The sequence below is a fragment of the Rousettus aegyptiacus genome, unplaced genomic scaffold (genome assembly GCF_014176215.1).
Source record: "Rousettus aegyptiacus isolate mRouAeg1 unplaced genomic scaffold, mRouAeg1.p scaffold_m13_p_13, whole genome shotgun sequence".
Taxonomy (NCBI): Eukaryota; Metazoa; Chordata; class Mammalia; order Chiroptera; family Pteropodidae; genus Rousettus; species Rousettus aegyptiacus.
Window position 1 is genome coordinate 37,441,375 of NW_023416288.1, and position 17,734 is coordinate 37,459,108.

Genomic DNA, 17,734 nt, shown 5'->3' on the forward strand with positions numbered 1-17,734 from the left:
CGGTGCAAATCCAGCCTGGAAGCGTGCCCAGCAGCGGGGGAGGAGGAGCTCCAAGCGCCCGGCCAACACATCCATCTCAGTCTCGTGAGTCCCAGAGTGATTCACTGTCAGTGGGAATCCCTTTCCCTGGGCGGTTTGTCCCTGTGTGACTCCAGGACAGGAGACAGGACCGGGTGGCTGGGGAGGAGAGCAGGGCACGGACTACGGGGTCAGGCCGCCTGGGCAACTCCGGCTCCTCCTCTTAGGGGTGGCCCTGGTCTGGGCCTCAGTTGCTACAGCCGCGAAATGGAGGTGGTACCGCCTCCTTTACAGGACCGTGGGGAAGATGAGGAACAGATGGAAATCTCCCCGCACGGCTCCTGGCGCGTGACCAGCGGCGCCGAGCGAGGGCCGCGGCTGCCGCGGCGGGCGGGCCTCACCAGATCTCCACGACGCCCGTGTTCCTCCGCAGCGCGTCGGCCAGCCGCGCGGCGCCCTTGGCTGTGAGCTGGTTCTGGATGAGCCTGGAGGAAGAACGCACCTTGTGTACCACGTGCACGACGCGGGACTCGGCCCGCCCGCTTCCTTAGGTAGCCGTGAGGGGACTGCGAGACAAGAGCCAGATGGGGTCAGGGGCAGAGAGGAGTCCCCGGGACTTTTAATCTGGCTCATTGTCTAGATCCGACCCACCAGAATAAAGGACATCCTTTAAAATGTTTAATTTTCCTGTACATTTTTATAGTGAGCATAATATATGTGTATTCGTACGGAAACAGTTTAACACGTGAACATACATACGTGTGTGTGTGTGCGTTTGACGTTTTTCGTTGCAAGGGAGCCCAGTCAAAAACGTTCGGAGACCACCAGTCCGAACATCAAATTCCAAGAAACACACCTGGGGAACAGGCAGTCCGGGGGCTCCTTCCAGGTGCTCGGGGAAAGGCAAGGCAGTTTCTAAAGTTAAGTGGCTGCCAACAGGCCATTCTCTTCCTTGGATGAAAGAAAGGCTTCTGAGATGGGACGATGTCCTCTCCAACATCCACGAGGGAGGCAGGAGAAACAATTCTGCGCCCCTCCTGTGTCCCCGTGGAAAAGCTACGATAACGGGGCCACTAAGAGTCACCCCATCACGTTGGGTGGCAGCGATCCAAAGGAAACAAAGGCTTCGGATGCGGCTGGGAAGCCCGGGCGACCCCTGAAGTGCTCCCCCGGGCAGCCAGGCAGCCACGCTTCCAGCTCAGCCAGGAAACAAATGCCGCACGAGGCAGCGCGGCGTCTGCACTTCCTCGCGGGCTCGCCCTCACTCCTGGCCTTCCGTGGGGTGAGGCTGCTGCGGAACGTGACCCTCAGGAATCCTGGCACTGACCCAAGAGGGCACTCTACCAGGAAGATGAAGGCCTATGCCGTCGTGATTGATGAGATTACAGAAATTAAGTGTGAAGGGGTCAACCCCTTAAAGAGGCAGCACAGCACAGGGGTCAGAAGCTCCCCTCGTACGTACACACTCCCCACTTCTCAGTTAAAGATCCCCGCTTGCCTGATCGGTAAAACGTGAATAACTGTAAAAGAATCTCCCTACCCGGGGTGTGGTAGGTTTCGGTGGGACAATGTGTACGAAGCAGCTCGCACGTTCCGTGCCATGGTGCCCAGTGGGGAGGAGCTCTTGTCACCATCACTGCCCAGACACACAGGACTGTGGTGACTGTGCTACAAGTGGGACCCGATGCTCCCAGCCACATCTCCCAAAGGCTGGGACCCCTGGGATCAGTGGCAGAGGCGATGACCTCCTGGTAAACATGAACGGTGTAACCGCACATTTTTGCAAAAGAAGCAAACACAGAACCTGGAAGTGGGCACAGAGTTCTGCATTCGGTTAAACTCGGCTCTTTTCTGATCACTTCCTTCACCGCTGCTACCGATGGCCTTGCTTGGGGCAGGTGAGCTGCCTCTACCCAAGAGTCAGCAAGAGGCCCGGTGGGAGGAGAGCCACGAAGCAGCAGTGTCCAGGCACATAAGCCCACCGGGGCCACCTTCGGCAGGGCCAGTGCGGCCCGCGCATGCACGCGGCAGCCAAGACTCACTCTCTGGTCCTACTCTAGCTCAATTCTCCCCGGAGGGGCTGGCCTGCCACCTGCGGAAGGCCGTTAAAGAAAAACTACAGGCCAGAAAGAAAAGAGAAAACAACAGCAACAACAAAAAGATGTAAAAGTAGCATGGTCTGGCCCCTTTTTTTTTTTTTTTTTTACGAAAATTGATAAAGTAAATCTAAAACTCACATGGAAATGCAAGGGACCCAGAATAGCCAATCTTGAGAACGATGACTAAGAAGACTCATACTTCCTCATTTCAAAACTTACTTACAAAGTTACAATAATCAGGACAGTGTGTTGTTGGCATAAAGATAAACATATGGATCAATGAACTGGAATAGAAAGTCCAGAAATAAACCAATAAACTCATGCATTTATGGTCAATTAATTCTTGGCAAAAGTGTCAGGGCCATTCCAAAGGCAGAGGCTGTCGTTTCAACAGTCAGCTGGATATCCACTTGCAAAAGGATGAGGCTGCACCCCTACACCTCATACCATACACAAACATTAACTGCACATGGATCGGAGGTGGAAAGGAAAGAGCAAGACTAAAACACTTGAAAGAAAACTTAGGTATAAACTTTTGCGACCTTGGATTAGGCAAGGATTTCTTAGATACCTAAAGCACAAGCATCTAAAGAAAAAATAAATCGGACTTTATCAAAATTAAAAACTTTTGTGCTTCAAAGGTCACTATTCACCCCATGGAGAAGAAATATTTGCAAATTGTATATCCAATAAGTGTCTGCTACCCAGATTATATAAAGATCTCGAACAACTTATCAATATGAAGGCAAATAACCCAATTTAAAAATGGGCAACGACGTGGGGACATTTCTCCAAAGGAGATACACGAATGGCCAACAGGCACATGAAAAGATGCCCAACCGTATTAGCCATCAGAGAAACGTCAATCAAAACCACAATGAACTATGAGCTCACACTCACTAGGACGGCAAGACTCAAAAGGATGGACAATAACAAGAGTTGGTGAGGACGCGGAGAAACGGACACCTTCGCACGTCACCGGGGGGAATGCGGCCACTTTGGAAAACAGTTTAGCAGTTCCTCCAAAAGTTAACAGAGAGTCCCCACATGACCCCGTAATTCTGGTCCTAAGGATGCACCCAGCGGCCCCAGAGAAATGAAGACATGTTCGTACAGAAGCACGCGCATGAGCATTCACAGGAGCGTTCTTCACAGTCGTCAAGAAGTAGAAGCAACCCAAATGTCCACCGGCTTATGAATGGATATACAAAATGTGGAATAACCATGCAACAGGATAGCGTTCATCTGTGAAAAGCAATGAAGTACTGATACATGCTATGACGTAGATGAACCTTGAAAACCTGCTCGTGAAAGAATGCGGAATCAAAGGCCACACACTGTATGATCCTGTTTCTATAAAATGCCCAGAAGAGGCAAATCCACAGAGATGAAAAGCAGATTAGTGGTTTTCAAGGACTGGGATGGGGAATGACTGCTTAATACATACAAGCTTGCGGGGGAGAGTAGGGGCAGCGAGCAGGTAAAACTGTTCTAGAATTAGATAACAGTGATGACTGCACAACTTTGTGAATACGCTAAAACTCATAAATGAATTACCATAAATGCTTCAATGTCTGGTTGACCTCCAACATTTCTGCCAAGCTCTCTGCCACTTCATCATCGAGTTCATTTTTGGTGAGCCTAGAAAAGAAAGGACATGTTTACTCAAGAGAGCCCTACCTGGCACATGTTTTTTAATGAGTTCGTAGAAGCAGGATCCCAGCCCACATTCCAGCTTATACTAATAATCACTTACCGAGAACCCAGCAAACAGCCAAGCTCCACAGATGATAAATGGGGCTTCATTTCTAGGGCAGACCCTTTACACACACCACTTCAGAGGAGCCTGTACTCCCTCCCCTTGCTTACTGAGCCCTCAGAGCTCACGGGAGATAGGGACCCCCAGGTAATACCTGCCTCTCGGGTCTCCTCCAGCCTCCAAGATTCCCTGAACAGCGCTGACAGCATGCTACCAAAGTCAGTCAGATGAAAACCTAAAAAAGCCTGCCGACTGATGTTAAAATGGGTCCAGCGCTTTGCTCTGAGGCCAGTTTAAGGGACCCAAGTTCAGTGACTGAAAGTTCAAGATCTCTCTCAGTTGTTTGTAAAACCAGAAGTGGTCTGGATAAAGCATGGGAGGCTAGAAGCTCCCGGATATAAATGGGATTGGGACCTGGTGTGCCAGTGGATGAAAGAAGAAATAAGGAAGATAAATGGAAGAGAAAGAACATTTAAAAAATCATGCCTTGAAGGGCAATTTAGTAGTGTCTATCCAAATGTTTCCTGTGTCACACTTTGAGCCAACAGACTTCTAGAAGCTGGCCCTGCAGCGGGTAAAGACGTGCGCACGAGGGTGTATACACAAAGTATTGCCTGCAGAATTATCAATCGTGATGTGAAAAAGTGAACGAATTTAAAGATCTACCAACAAAAGCAACTGGCAAGATAGATGGAGGGCGTCTGTTCCATGGGACGCCGGGCACACGGACGAGGGCACACAGAGAGGGAGGCGCGGAGCGTGGCGTCCGAAGCGCTCTGGAGCCGGCCGGGGCCGGTGTGCGCCGCCTCCCAGCAGCGCCCCGCGGGCGGGCGGGCGGGCGGCGTCACTGAGGAGGCCTGCGCTTCCTCACCGGCAGGCTCGGACAGTGGCAGCACAGACCTCGCGGGGTGGGCGCGAGGGCGGGTGGAGACGTGTGGCACACGCCCGGTCTCAGGAAGCGCTGGGTGTGACACTGTGACCCGGGTGGAGGAGTGGTTCTCACCCGCTGCGATTTCCCCTCCAGGGGACATCTGTCATGTCTGGAGACGTTTTAGATCATCGCGATTGGGGGGACTACTGGTATGTAAAGGGCAGGCCAGGCATTCCGGCTAAACGTCCCTCAAAGCGCAGGGCGGCCTCCAAAACAAAGAATTATTTGGGCCAAATCTCGAGTGCTGAGATGGAGAAACCTTGACATAAATGGACATGTAAAACACAGATAACTTATGGCTGAGATTTTCTTAAAGCCATTTGCTAAATGCTATTCTGTTTTGTAAGAAAATAGACTTATATGGATTTCAGCATATGTGCATTCAAATGCTAAAAGGCTAGAAGACAAAGGTTATATTTGGAAAATACAAAGGAGGAGATACTTTCACTTCCTACTTTTCAGACTTCAGTGTCTTACATTTTTTCAAAAAAAAAAAACCATACTGCTTTTCAAAATGTTTTAAAAGATTATTTTGAGGAGAAAAGAATTAAGAATGCATTTGCTGGCCAGGCAGGCCTAGTATCAGAACGCTCCTAGTGAAGACGTCTTAATTAACTAATTTGGCCACGATCTCATGAGCACGGAGCAGGGTAAGGAGGATGAGAGAGCTCTGTGGTACAATTTCCTCACCCATAAGGAATTCGTGATACAGGCAAGTAAAACACCCACGGATAAATACATTTAAAACAGAGTAAATGACCGAAAGAAAAGGCAACAGAAAAGAAGGCACCATCGGTAGGCAGCATACACTTAATGAGCACCCCTGGAATGCAGAGGGGGACCGAGGACAGGGGCCTTCCTAGGACAGGTGACAGGCGAAGGCAGAATCCCGGTGTGGCTACTTAGAGAAGGAGGAGGCTGCGTGGGGAGGAAGGCCGTGCGAGGGGAGGAGGGGAAGAGATTCGGGGCCATGTGCATGACAGTGGGGCTCTCAAGGCAAATCGGGGGGTGGTTCTGAGGCTACTCCTGACAGAACGGCCAGCCTGCGGTTTTCCCGAGGCTCAGGCTGGCAAAGAAAGCTCAGGCCTTGAACCTGCGCTCCTGGGCCGGCCTGCCCTGCACCCGGCTTCTGCACCTGTTCGTGCTTCTGGGAATGGCCACTTTCTTCTCCAGCAGGAAATTAGCAGCCTCGCTTTGAGGAAAGGCCTAGAGCCTTTTCAGCTGAGAGGCAGCTTTTCAGTTAAGCGTCTTGGCTATGCACAGTCTTTGGAATATACTCCCCGGGACCCAACTGTTCAAAACAACTCTGTGTATTACCAGAATATTCTCAGAGATGCGTTCCGCTGCAGGGCCTGAGCGAGGCTCTTTCCTCCTTCTGTGGAGATGCCATTGAATGCAAGACTAGGAAGGAAAACACGGGGGGGGGGTGGATTATCAGAGATCCATTGGCATCTGCCTGTGGCTTCTGCGGTCCGAATTGCCCCCTCCTGGAGGGGGCCCTCCCGGGCTGACCTGAGGCAGGAAGCAGCCGAGCTCGGCCTCCCCAGCAGCCGACCAGGCTTCGCTGCTCCAGAGCCCCGTGCTCAGAGCATGAGGTCAGGTGCATGACACATCAGAGAAAGGCCAGACAGGAAATGCAACATTAGTGAGACCCGGTCAGACAGGAAATGCAAATTGGCGAGACCTGCTCGCAGTGCAGATGGGAGGCCTGGGGAGCTCTGGTCAGAGCGCTGACAGTTTCAAGGTGCCCATCAGTGACAGCTGGAGAAGTTTCCTCTGTTCTCGTAAATGAGGAATTATGCCATTGCCTCCACCACCTCATTCTCTTTCACTGGCAGGAAGAATGCGAGCAATGGATAGCGCAGGATTCCCTGAACCCCGGGCCGCGGACCGGCACCAGTCTGTGGCCTGTTAGGAGCCGGGCCGCACAGCAGGAGGCGAGCAGTGGGCAGGCAGCGAAGCTTCGTCTGTGTCTGCAGCCGCCCCCAGCGCCAGCACCACCGCCTCAGCTCCGCCTCAGATCATCGGGTGCAAGACTCTCATACGAGCACCGGTCCCTGATGCCACAAAGGTGGGGGGGCCGCTTTGACAGGGGACACCCAAGGCTCTGAGGTTTGGCCAGAGGCCTAAAGGAGGCCCAGGAGGAACACGTCTACGTACAGAAGTAAAGCGGCCCCTCTGTCCCAGCACCGTCCTGAGAATGAGGAAACGGCTGTGTCCCTTTCGGTTTTATCAGGACTTAAGAACCCTTCCCCACCCCCAAGGGGCACAGGGGAGACAGCCAAGGGGCTGGCAACGTCCTGTGTCTCGGTCTGGGTGGTGATCATGCTGGTGTGTACCTGTATCAGATCGCCGAACTGAACAATTAGGAGTAATGTACTTTATGCCTCTTATACATCAACAAAAACATTTTTAAAAAATCACACACAAAGGCCTCCCCCATTAGGAAAACCAACCTCCCTCTTCCCGGCCCCTCCCTTGGCAAAGCAAGAGGCTCTGGGGGTGAGCAGACTGACCCCCGGAGCCAGCAAGCGTCAGGGGCAGCAGTTACCTGAGGTTGGCCAGGCTGGGGTGGTCCCTCAGAGCCTCTGCGAAGGCCTTTGCTCCCTCATCCCTGATGCTGTTGCCCCACATCCTGAGGGCAGAGGCAAGACAGTAAAAGTGAGCTCACGCTCACCCCTTCTTTTCCGCCGGTGGCCACAGATGGACCGTACTCGCGACAGGCAGATGCTTTTGCTCCGTCCCTGGAGCTGTGGCCTGGAGATGAATTTCCCCTTGGATTTCGAATTCAAGGGGGAAATATAAGGAAGGAGAGCAGCAGAAGCTTTGTGAACAGAAGTCCCTCTGCAAGTTGCACAGTTAGATACCAAGTCTCGCCCCCCGGGCTTTCAGAGAGGCGTCAGTCAGAGAGCCAAACTCATGACTGCCCCAGAAACATCGCCCGCAGAATAAACAGGTTCACAGTAGCCTGAAAAAAAGGCCTGTGAGGGACTGGGTGCCCAGTACCCGTTCAACTCTGTGCAGGGGACAGAGACATTCTTGAAGACACTGTCAGTCTTTCACGAAGCAAAGATCAGAAAGCACATTCAGAAACCTTAATGGCCCGATCCTTTTATGTCATCTCTTGGGTCTCAGTCCCCTCGTCTACCGAGGGGAATAAGAGCATTTCGTCTTAGAGTTGCTGGGAGGACCGAGTGAGTTAATATTTGCAAAGCACTTAGAACGCCCCCTGGCCTATGATAAGCATCAGCCACGCCTCATGGGCTGAGGGGTGCCGTCTGCATAAAGCAAAGCAAGAGTGCCCAGGTCCCACACAGCAGAACCCCCCGCTGCCTTGGCAACACGTTCTCCCAAGCTCGCGACCTGCCTACATCCCCCCCAAAACCCCACAATGAGAGATGTCAGTGTTCTGCTTAAAAGGCATGTGCGCTAATAGAATGGTATCGAATTTTTAATTCAGTGAAAAGAGTAGAATAAAATTCTACATATATGGTTTGACCTCTCATATATATATATATATATATATATATATAATTAGTATAGAGGGAACACATGTGTGAGAGAGCAAGAAAGCTTACCTGACCTCAAATGTTGACAGTAACTATTTCTGAGAAAACGGGTTTTTTTTTTATTAATTACACTTCCTGCATTTTCCATAGTTTGCAAATAAAAGCATCTGCTTCTTTTATAAGTGAATAAAAAAATTATGACAATATAAAAAGCTTTGAAAATCCTCCAAATCAAAACCACAATGAGATACCACCTCACACTCACTAGGATGGTCACTGTCAAAAAAAAAAAAAAAAAAAAAACAGAAAATTCAAGTGTTGAAGATGCAGAGACACCGGAATCCTTGTGCACTGTTGGTGGGAATGCGAAACGGTGCAGCCACTACGGAAACCAGTGAGGTGTTTCCTCAAAACCTTAGAAATAGAATTGTCATTGGATCCGGCAATTCTACTCCTGGGCACAGAGCCACGAGAATTGAAAGCAAGGGCTCGAAGAGATATTTGTACACTCGTGTTCACGGCAGCATTATTCACAAGAGCTGAAAGGCAGAAGCAACCCAACCGCCCACCCGCAGATGAATGGATAGACGGAACGTGATATATACATACAATGATGGACCATTATTCATCCATACAAAGGAAGGAAATTCTGACACGTGTCGGGACATGGATGGACCTTGAGGAGATTAGGCTCGATGAAGCAACCAGTCTCAAAAAGACAAATACCGTGTGACCACTTATAGGAGGTACTTAGAGTGGTCAAATCAGAAAGTAGAAGGGTAGTTGCCGGGGGCTGGAGCGAGGGAGGAACGCGAAGTTCTCGTTTCATGGGTATCGCGAGGGACAGAGAGTTCTGGAGGTGGCTGTGCAGCTATATACATGTGCTTAATGCGAGTGAACTGTACACTAAAAATGATTAATGCGGTAACTTTTATGTTATGTGCATTATACCACGACAAACAATTGAATTAAAAAAATCTCCAGGGAATATATACTATTCTTCAAGTGAAGACCATCTGCCCGAGGGCGAGAGCAGCTCCCTCCCTTTGCTGGCGGCGATAATACTGATTTCTGCACGAATTAAATAAATGTCTGTGCCCCTGAAGTTGCAGCCAATCCTGGGACTTCCCACGGCACCTCCCCGGCAGGGGCCGGTGGGGCCTGCTAGGGCTCGGGACTAAAGCGCTCTGTGCCCCTCCCCCACAGCCTGCCCGGTGGTCCCGCTGGTGTATGTGTGTGCGAGGACACCGGCAGGTGCTCAGGGACGCAGAACGGGTCGTGTCATGCACACGTGTGCATTCATCTCCACTCACCCAACTTCGGTGATCGATTTGCTGTTCTTCACAGCCAGGGCGAGACACTTCCCTCCTTCGCTCGTGATTTTGTTTTTTCCCAGTCTGCGGAGGGAAGGAGTCGTGCATCCGTCAGCCTCCAGCTGTGAGGGGACTCAGCCACCCTCGTGCCCAGCACAGAGCCCTCTGGCCCCTCTTGGGAGGAGTGGCCTTTCTCCTGGGACCCACGGCATCTATGCCCTGGGCTCCCACTCAGGGAAGGACGGATGCCTGAGGAGGGCCGGTCAGGATTCCTCTCTGGGAGACACTCAGGGACCTGAGCTTCCCCGGGTGTTCTCTAAATGACCTCTGGAGCGTCGCTCATTCCCAACAGCAGGCCAGGGAGGCTCCCGCCTCAGCTGCCAACGGTCAAGGCGTGTGTGCCCATCGCCGGGACAGCACCAGGGGCACTGTCACCCTTGCAGGGCACGTCTATGACAGGGACAAGGATCAAGCTCTTGCTTTCAACTAGGTGGGTGCTCTGGTCTGAGTGTGTGCGCCCTCCCCAAATCCATATTCCAAAATCCTCACTCCAGGACGATGGTGTTAGCAGGCGGGGTGTCTGGGAGGTGATTAGGTTATGAGGGTGGAGCCCTCATGAACGGGATTAGTGACTTATAAAAGAGGCCCCAGGAGCTCCCTCGACCCCTTTCCACCATGTGAGGACACAGCAAGGCCTCATCTGTGAACCAAAAATCGAGCCCTCACCGGACACCTAACCTGCCACCTAACTTTGGTCTTGGCCTCGCCAGCCTCCAGAATCGTGACCTTATAAACAGCCTCGGGTATTTATAAGTAACTTAGCTTACAGCATTTTGTTATAGAAGCCCGAAAGGACCAAGACAATGAGGACCTTCCTGGGAGGAAAAAGACCTCCAGAAAGGGTGGTGGCTGTGGCCTTCCTGCCAGTAGAGATGAGGTCGACATGCCAAGCTTCCCCTCATCAACAGTAAGTGGCCCTTCCAAAATCCAAGCCTCACCCACAGGTCCTGAATCCTCCACGTGGCCAGCTCACCTTCCACACACAGGTCTGCTGATTTAACCAGGAAGGCCCTGGGCTCTTTCGGGTGACATTTATTCTTTGTTTGAATAATGACTAAGGAAAGCTGCTAGGGCACTTGCCACGCCCACCCCACTTACTTAAGGTGTGTGAGGCCTTTGCATTCATCCATGATTCTGGCGACGTACCAGGCTCCGACATCGGTGATCTGGTTGTTGTATAAGCTTCGAGAGAAAGCACAGGCATGAGACTCTACGACTCCTGGTGCCGTCTCAATGACCCCCATTTTTATAAGTGATTATGTGCCATCTGATTTCCGAAGTCTGGGTTGAAAGGGAAAAGGAAGAGCCCGTGGAGACCAGAGTTTGGGACTCTGGGGTCTCACGGGCTGGGTTCAAAGCCACTCTGCCACTTTCCCCAGCTTTACAACCTGGAGCAAGTTACCTAACTACTCTGTGCCTCAGTTTCTCCATCTGTAACACAGGGGTAAGAATGGCAGCCCCCTCACAAGGATTACATGAGATCGTTCCAGGCCCTTGCACGTGCTCGATAAAATGGCAGGCGACAGGTAATTTTAGACCAAGGTAACAATCAGCATATTGAGGGAGAAACGATTCTGAGTGTTGGAACCTCTTCCATGTTTACCTTTTAGTCATTTCACCACTTGATGCCGATTTAACAACACGCAGAAAAGTTGGAAGTGGTAACTAGACAGGATTAAAGGGCCCACAGTCACTCGGAACCCCTGAGCTGAAAGGCAGCCTGGCCTCATGGGCCTCCCTGTCCTCATTTCTCAGCTGACGGGATGGAAGCCCGAAGAGCCAGGCTCCACCTTACGATCAAGAGTGGCCATGGAGCTGGCTGGACAGGCCCATGATCTCTTACCTCAAACTCCCAAATCCAAGGTTCTGAAAACCCAAAGTTTTTTGTAAGTATTTTGGCAACCGATAGGAGCTATTCATGGTCTTTATCCCAACTGGTTTGAATATTCGTACATTTTGCTGTAGAAATATTCAAGTATTTGAAAACAGGGCATTGCCTAGACCCAGCATGTACACTGAATTCTGATCCGTGTCTTGCCCCAGGGGTTCTGGATGAGGGATCATGGACCCACGGTAATGAAGTCTAATACATAAACAGTATTCTGGCGTTTATCAAATATATCCCCAGATATTCTCTCATTGCACGCCCCTCCATCACCACTCTTAACAGCTACTTGCCTATATCGGGGTCCCAGTTAAATAATAAATAAGTGAGGATGCTGAGGCCCAGCACAATTTCCTGAAGTGCTCAAAGAGCAGGCTACTGGCCAAGCCAAGAGCAAAACCCAGGACTCCTGCCTCCCAGCCCAGTGCTCTTTCTGCTGCTCCTGGACATCGGTCCCAACCAACTAGTCACCCAAGTGAGTGGCAATTTCCTCCTGCTATGTATTATTATGATGTAGCTGGACCAGTGTTCTGGAGAACTACGTACCCTAAATATGTCAGAATTTTGTACTTGGTCAGCTCTTCATACAGCACCTTTACCCCACTGTCAGTGATCTGGTTTACGCTGAGTCTGAAACAAAACAGCAAAGAAAAGTTACAGATCAGAGCAGCTGTTCACTCTGAGGGAGCAGTCACTGCACAAGGATGCAGAAGCCTATAGTCCTGGAGTTTTCCCGGCCACAAATGCCCCCTGAGAGGATGGCTGTGGCAGTCAGCCAAACAGTCCCCAGAGAGCTCGGTCTCTGTGGGCCGGCGGACCCACCCAGGACCAGCCCCTCCGTGCGGCCGCCGCACAGTGCTGACTCAACTGGAAACACGTGGGTGAAACCTGACTCGCCGCCGGAAAATGCCAGCGGAGGGCGACAGCTCATGGAGTGTGGTTCTGTGTGGGAAAATGCAAATGGCAATAGAGAAACACCGGAGTTGCGATCAGAAGAGGCAGATCTTGGCAACTCCACGGTCCAACTCCTCTTTAATGCAAACGCTGCCTCAGAGACCGGGCAGCTTAGAGAGGGGTCCATCAGGATGACGGACAGCTCCCGGGCAAAGGCCAGCCGCACACTGGAAGTGCTCTGTGGAACTCCTACGCTGCCATGATATCCTGATGTGGCTAAATTGCAAAATAATTTCCTTACTACCAGGCCTACCTCATTTTATCACGCTCCACAGATACCGTGATTTTTACAAATTGAAGGTTTGTGGCAACCCTTGCCTTGAGCAAGTCGATTGGCGTCAAAAAGATTATGACTTGCTGAAGGCTCAAATGATGGCTGGCATTTTCTTAGTAATAAAGTATTCTTTAATTGAGCTATCCATCTTGTTTACAGACACGATGCTATTACAAACAATAGACTACAGTATAATGTAAACATAACCTTTATAGGCACCAGAAAACAAAAATTTGTGTGACTCACTTCATGGGGACATTTGCTTTACTGTATTGGTGTGGAACCAAACTCACAATATCTCCGAGGTACACCTATATAATCTCTGTAAAAACTACCCTGCTTTTCTCAGTCTGCTATCACTTAGGTGAGGCTGAGGGACAGACAGAGCTCAGGGATGGATGGGAGTAAGGGATGAGGTGAGGGTCAGAGGCTGGGCGAGGTAATAGACCAGTGGTCAGCACACTTTTTCTGTAAAGGGCCAGCAAGTAAATATTTTAGGTTCTGCAGGCCATGTGGTCTCTCCTGCAACCATTCGAGTGCATATTGGTATGAAGCGGCCAATATGTAAACAAATGGGTGTGGCTACGTGCCAATAAAACTTTATAGACAAAATCCATGGGCCAAATTGGGCCCACGGGCTGACCTTTGTAATAAGTAAAAGGCTGAACAGATAAAAGCTTGATTTTTAGGTCACATCCAAATAAATGATCAGCTGAGACACTCTGGACCCCTCCCCCGATGGTACCCGCCTTGGCACTGGGGCACAGTACATGTACTGCGTCCCCATCCCTGGGTGGCAGAGGCTGCGCATCATTCCCAATATCTATGCTTTCTTAGAAACAGAATCCCCGAGTTTTTCTAGCTGCGTCCTCGTGATCAAATTCTACCCATTGAAACCTAAGCGGACTCGAGGATAACGTGCATCTCTCTTTGCCCTTCCTTCGTCCTGGTGGCTTGAATGTCAACTAAATGGCTGGGGCTTGAGCAGCTATCTTGTGTCAAGAGGTGGAAGTCAGGGAGCGTGGGCGGCAGGGCGGCAAGCCATGCTCCTGATGCTTTTGGAGGCGCCATAGCAGCCCGGAACGGCCCTTCTTTTATCATGGGAAGCAAATAAGCTTGTAACATCTAAGCCACCCACATTTTGAATTTTCTCTGATTCTCAGCTGAAACTAATCTTAACTGTTGCCCTCAGGGAGCTCGGAATGCTTCCCTGGGGTGTCCCATTTCCTCCTGCTTTCTTGTTTACTGGTTTGGAGGAACACTTGGTCCCGGCTGCCTGGGGCAGGACCCCCACGCTGGTGCAGAGTTTCCATCTCAGGAGATGAGCACAGGCAGGCACCCAGTGTGAGGCCGCCTAAGGCTGCAGACAAACAGCTGCTGGCCGAGCTCAGGGAAAGGGCTCCAGGCCTCCCAATTCCCAGGCCAGGGCAGCCTTGGGCTCCCAACATCCCACCATCCCCTCGCAATCTCAACTTACACTCTGGTTTTGTGTAAAAGGTACCTAGAGCCACTTCCAAATCCCTTCTGTTCTCCAGAAATACATGAGCCAAGCAATGGAGAACTGAAACCTTACGAGGTGTGGTCTGTACAGGAAATGCTAGTAGAAAATAGACTAGTCTCTCTTTCCTTGAAACCATCAAACAGGAAGCTAATCAAGAGTCAGCATTCCTTACTGAAGTCACTGGCAACTCAGGGCTGCTGGCTGTGATCATGAGAAGTAACTAATGCCAACTTGCACAAACTCCGCTTTTCCTGCAATTATAAAAGCTCGACATGGGCTACAAATCTCAAAAGTCAAGTCCCTTATGATCGTGGCTCCATCACAGCTCAGCTGTGTGACCTTGAGCAACTTTACGGCCCAGCTGTGTGACCTTGAGCAACTTTTTAACTTCTCTGCGCCTCTACTTTCTCGCTTGTCAAAGACAAGACAATTACAGTACCTACCTTGTAGGACTGTGAAGAGAATTAAGTCTGGTAATATCTGTAATGACTTCACCCATTCTCAATAAATGCTGATTGTTATTACATTTGACCCTTGAACAACATAGGTTTGAATTGTGCAGGTCCACTTATATGTGGATTTTTTTTTCAATAAATATATTGGAATATTTTTGGAGATCTGCAAAAATTTGAAAAACTTGCAAGCCGCATAGCCTAGACATATTTTTAAAAATTAAGGAAAAATTAGGTAGGTCATAAATGCATAAAATATATGTATTTCCTCTTCCTTATGATTTTCTTAAAAACATTTTCTCTCTTCTTTATTGTAAGAATACAGTATTTAATCCACGTAACATACAAAATATGTTATCACGTAATCAACTGTTTACGTGATTGGTAAGGCTTCCAGCCAACAGTAGGCTATTCATTGTAAGTGTTTGGGGAGTCAAAAGTTTTATGCCGATTTTCTACTGCAGAGGGTCAGCACCCCTAACCACCACATAGTTCAAGGGTCAACTGTACTGTAATTGCTAGGATATGAGCATCTCCTTTTTCCAGATGAAGACACGGAGGCTCAGAGAAGTCAAGTGACTTGTTCAAGGACACCCGGCCGAGGCCCATCTAGATCTGCCTGACTTCGAGCTTTGCTTCTTGTCCTCTGCCAGCCTGCGATAGAGAAGGTTCCGGATGCTTCCAAGACCAGTGGTCATGATTCCTAGGGACATCCAGGAGATCCCGTGCCACGAGCCCGGCCGGCCCCAGCCGCCCCACCCCTGCTGCCTGTGCCCGGAGACCTCACCTGACGACGGTGAGGCAGCTGAAGCAAGGCTGCAGCTCCCGCACGCCGTAGTCGTTGAGGTTGTTGTTGTCCAGGTCGAGGGCCAGCCGCTTGCGGAAGTGGTGCAGGACGAAGGCCAGGGCGCTGCAGTCGGCCGAGTAGGCGTTGCAGTAGGTCAGCTTGAGGTAGTTGGCGCAGATGCCCCTGGCCGCCAGCTGCCCCGCCCTCTCGCTCTGTGTCTCGTAGATGCAACGCAGCATCCAGATGAAGGTGGGCATGGCCTGCACCTGGTTGAAGCCCCCGGACTGAACGCGCGGCAGGTGCTTCAGGTGGGACCGCAGGCTGGCGAACAGGTGTGCCCACAGGGCCTTGCGCTTCCTCCTCAGGGCCGCGGCGGGCACCAGGTGCTGCAGGAGCTTCTGCTTGGCTTTGGACAACAGCCCGCACAGGAAGAGGTTGATGAACTGAAAGTGATCCTTGTTCTTGAAGGGGTCTTCCCTTGCCAGGCCACTGTTCCCCAGGCACTGGAAAGGGAGGAAGATGGGAGGGCAGGAGGCCACCGCCACCTCCCCGGGAGGCGCCCACTCCTGGAAGAACCGGAGAAGCTCTGGAGTGCCCACCTTGTCATCCACCACGAGAAAGAAGGCGGTAAAGAAGGCCTGGAGAGTGAGGTGGAAAAACTCGTAGGACTGCTCGTCCCCTCCGAGGCCCAGCTCGGGCACGGCCCTCAGGAAGCCCAGCTGCAGGTCTCCCTCCTGCATGTCGGAGGCCTGTACCACCTCCTGGCTGAAGACGAAGAGGTTCTTCTCCATGCCCCAGTGGGCCACCCGCCCCAGCGAGTGCAGGGTGCCCTGGCCGGCGCGGAACGTCTCCGTCTGGCTCCGTGTGTTCCTCTGCACCAGGCTGGTGGGCTGTGTCCTGTTGAGGTGGACCTCGGTGACCAGCAGGAAGACGTCGGTCAGGGTCACTGTGTAGTCGGGCAGCTGCGGGGAGCTGTCGAAGGCGCTGTGGAAGTGCTGGAAGCAGCGAAAGATGATCCAGCAGAAGAGGGGCACGGCGCACAGGCTGCAGAGGTTGGGGTTGGCTTCCAGCTGCTCCAGCAGGTGGCTCTGCACCGCCCGGTCCGGGAACATCTTCCTGGTGTAGGCCTGCAGGTGGCTGGGCGAGAAGCCCCGCAGAAGCACCTTCTTCCGAAGGAGCTGGCGGGGGATCTCGGTACCCGTGCGGGCCGTGAGCAGCTTGGCGGCCCCCTTGAGCAGGGTCCCGCTGAGCAGGTTGGCCAGCAGGACCAGGGGGTGTACGGGCTCCCAGGGCGAGGACGTGTCGGGCACGTGGCTCAGGTCGAAGTCCGAGTGGAGCTCGTCCAGGCCGTCGAAGGTAAAGAGGGCCGTATGCGGGAAGCGCAGCAGGAAGGCAAACACCTCCTCGGGGTCCTGCTCCGGGTAGCAGTGATGCTTGAAGAGCAGGTCCTGCAGGCTCAGCACGTCACCCTCCTTGAAGCAGCTGAACATGCGGCAGCGGAAGTGGAAGAAGAACTTGAGCCCAGCGTCCAGCTGGCCCGCGGCCCAGAAGCTCTGCAGCCGCTGCAGCAGCATGGACTTGCCCACGCCGGCGTCGCCGAAGATGAAGATGGTCTCGCCCTGCTCGTTGAGGATGCCCGTGGAATGGTCCAGCAGGCAGGCCAGGCTGCCCAGGCTGCCCAGGCTCTCGTTGCTGAAGTTGACCAGCTCCATGACGGTGTCCGTGTACATCTCTTCCAGCAGCAGCTCCTCCTTCTGGGCATAGCACAAGATGAACTTGGAGTCGCGGCCCAGTTGGTGTCGCAGCTTCTGCGTGTACCTGCTCACTGGGGGGAGGACGGGGCAGATGGGGCACAGGAGTCTCCCAGGAGGCGAGGCGCCCCAGGAGAGGTGGAGGCAGCGACAGAGAGAGAAAAGCAGAAGCCGAATGGCATCAAATAGGGAGGTCTCGGGGGGAGAAGCAAGCACACAGACAAACCGCAGCCTGGAACCTGAGGCCAGGGTCAAGGACTCCTCAGATAAGAGCCAGAGCTCTGGTCCTTTAGCCCGAGGGTCATGGATTTCAGCTGGCGTCAGTGTCTGAGACAGGCTCTCATATTCCTCTGTACAAGTTGTCACTGAACTCCAGCTGAAAAACTGAAGCCCCTCACACTCCAGGGCCAGGCCCCGCCCCACCCCCAGGGCCCTGTTCAA

General features: G+C 52.0%; 1 protein-coding gene across 6 annotated transcripts in view; it reads right to left on the reverse strand.

The window, feature by feature from the left end:
* NOD1 (nucleotide binding oligomerization domain containing 1) overlaps positions 1–17,734 on the reverse strand; it is a 35,088-nt gene that overhangs the window by 3,091 nt on the left and 14,263 nt on the right. For 3 of the 6 annotated variants that reach the window (XM_016123830.2, XM_016123827.2, XM_016123834.2), the window contains 9 exons: positions 15,543–17,367; positions 12,121–12,204; positions 10,788–10,871; positions 9,630–9,713; positions 7,359–7,442; positions 6,125–6,208; positions 3,675–3,758; positions 875–969; positions 420–503 (listed from right to left, as the gene is read on the reverse strand). In XM_016123830.2, the coding sequence (XP_015979316.2) occupies positions 420–503; positions 875–969; positions 3,675–3,758; positions 6,125–6,208; positions 7,359–7,442; positions 9,630–9,713; positions 10,788–10,871; positions 12,121–12,204; positions 15,543–17,367 (2,508 nt within the window). Of the gene's footprint in view, positions 1–419; positions 504–874; positions 970–3,674; positions 3,759–4,030; positions 4,122–6,124; positions 6,209–7,358; positions 7,443–9,629; positions 9,714–10,787; positions 10,872–12,120; positions 12,205–15,542; positions 17,368–17,734 lie in introns of those variants that run through there. The other 3 variants (XM_036230441.1, XR_004953950.1, XM_036230442.1) reach the window with 3 other exon arrangements.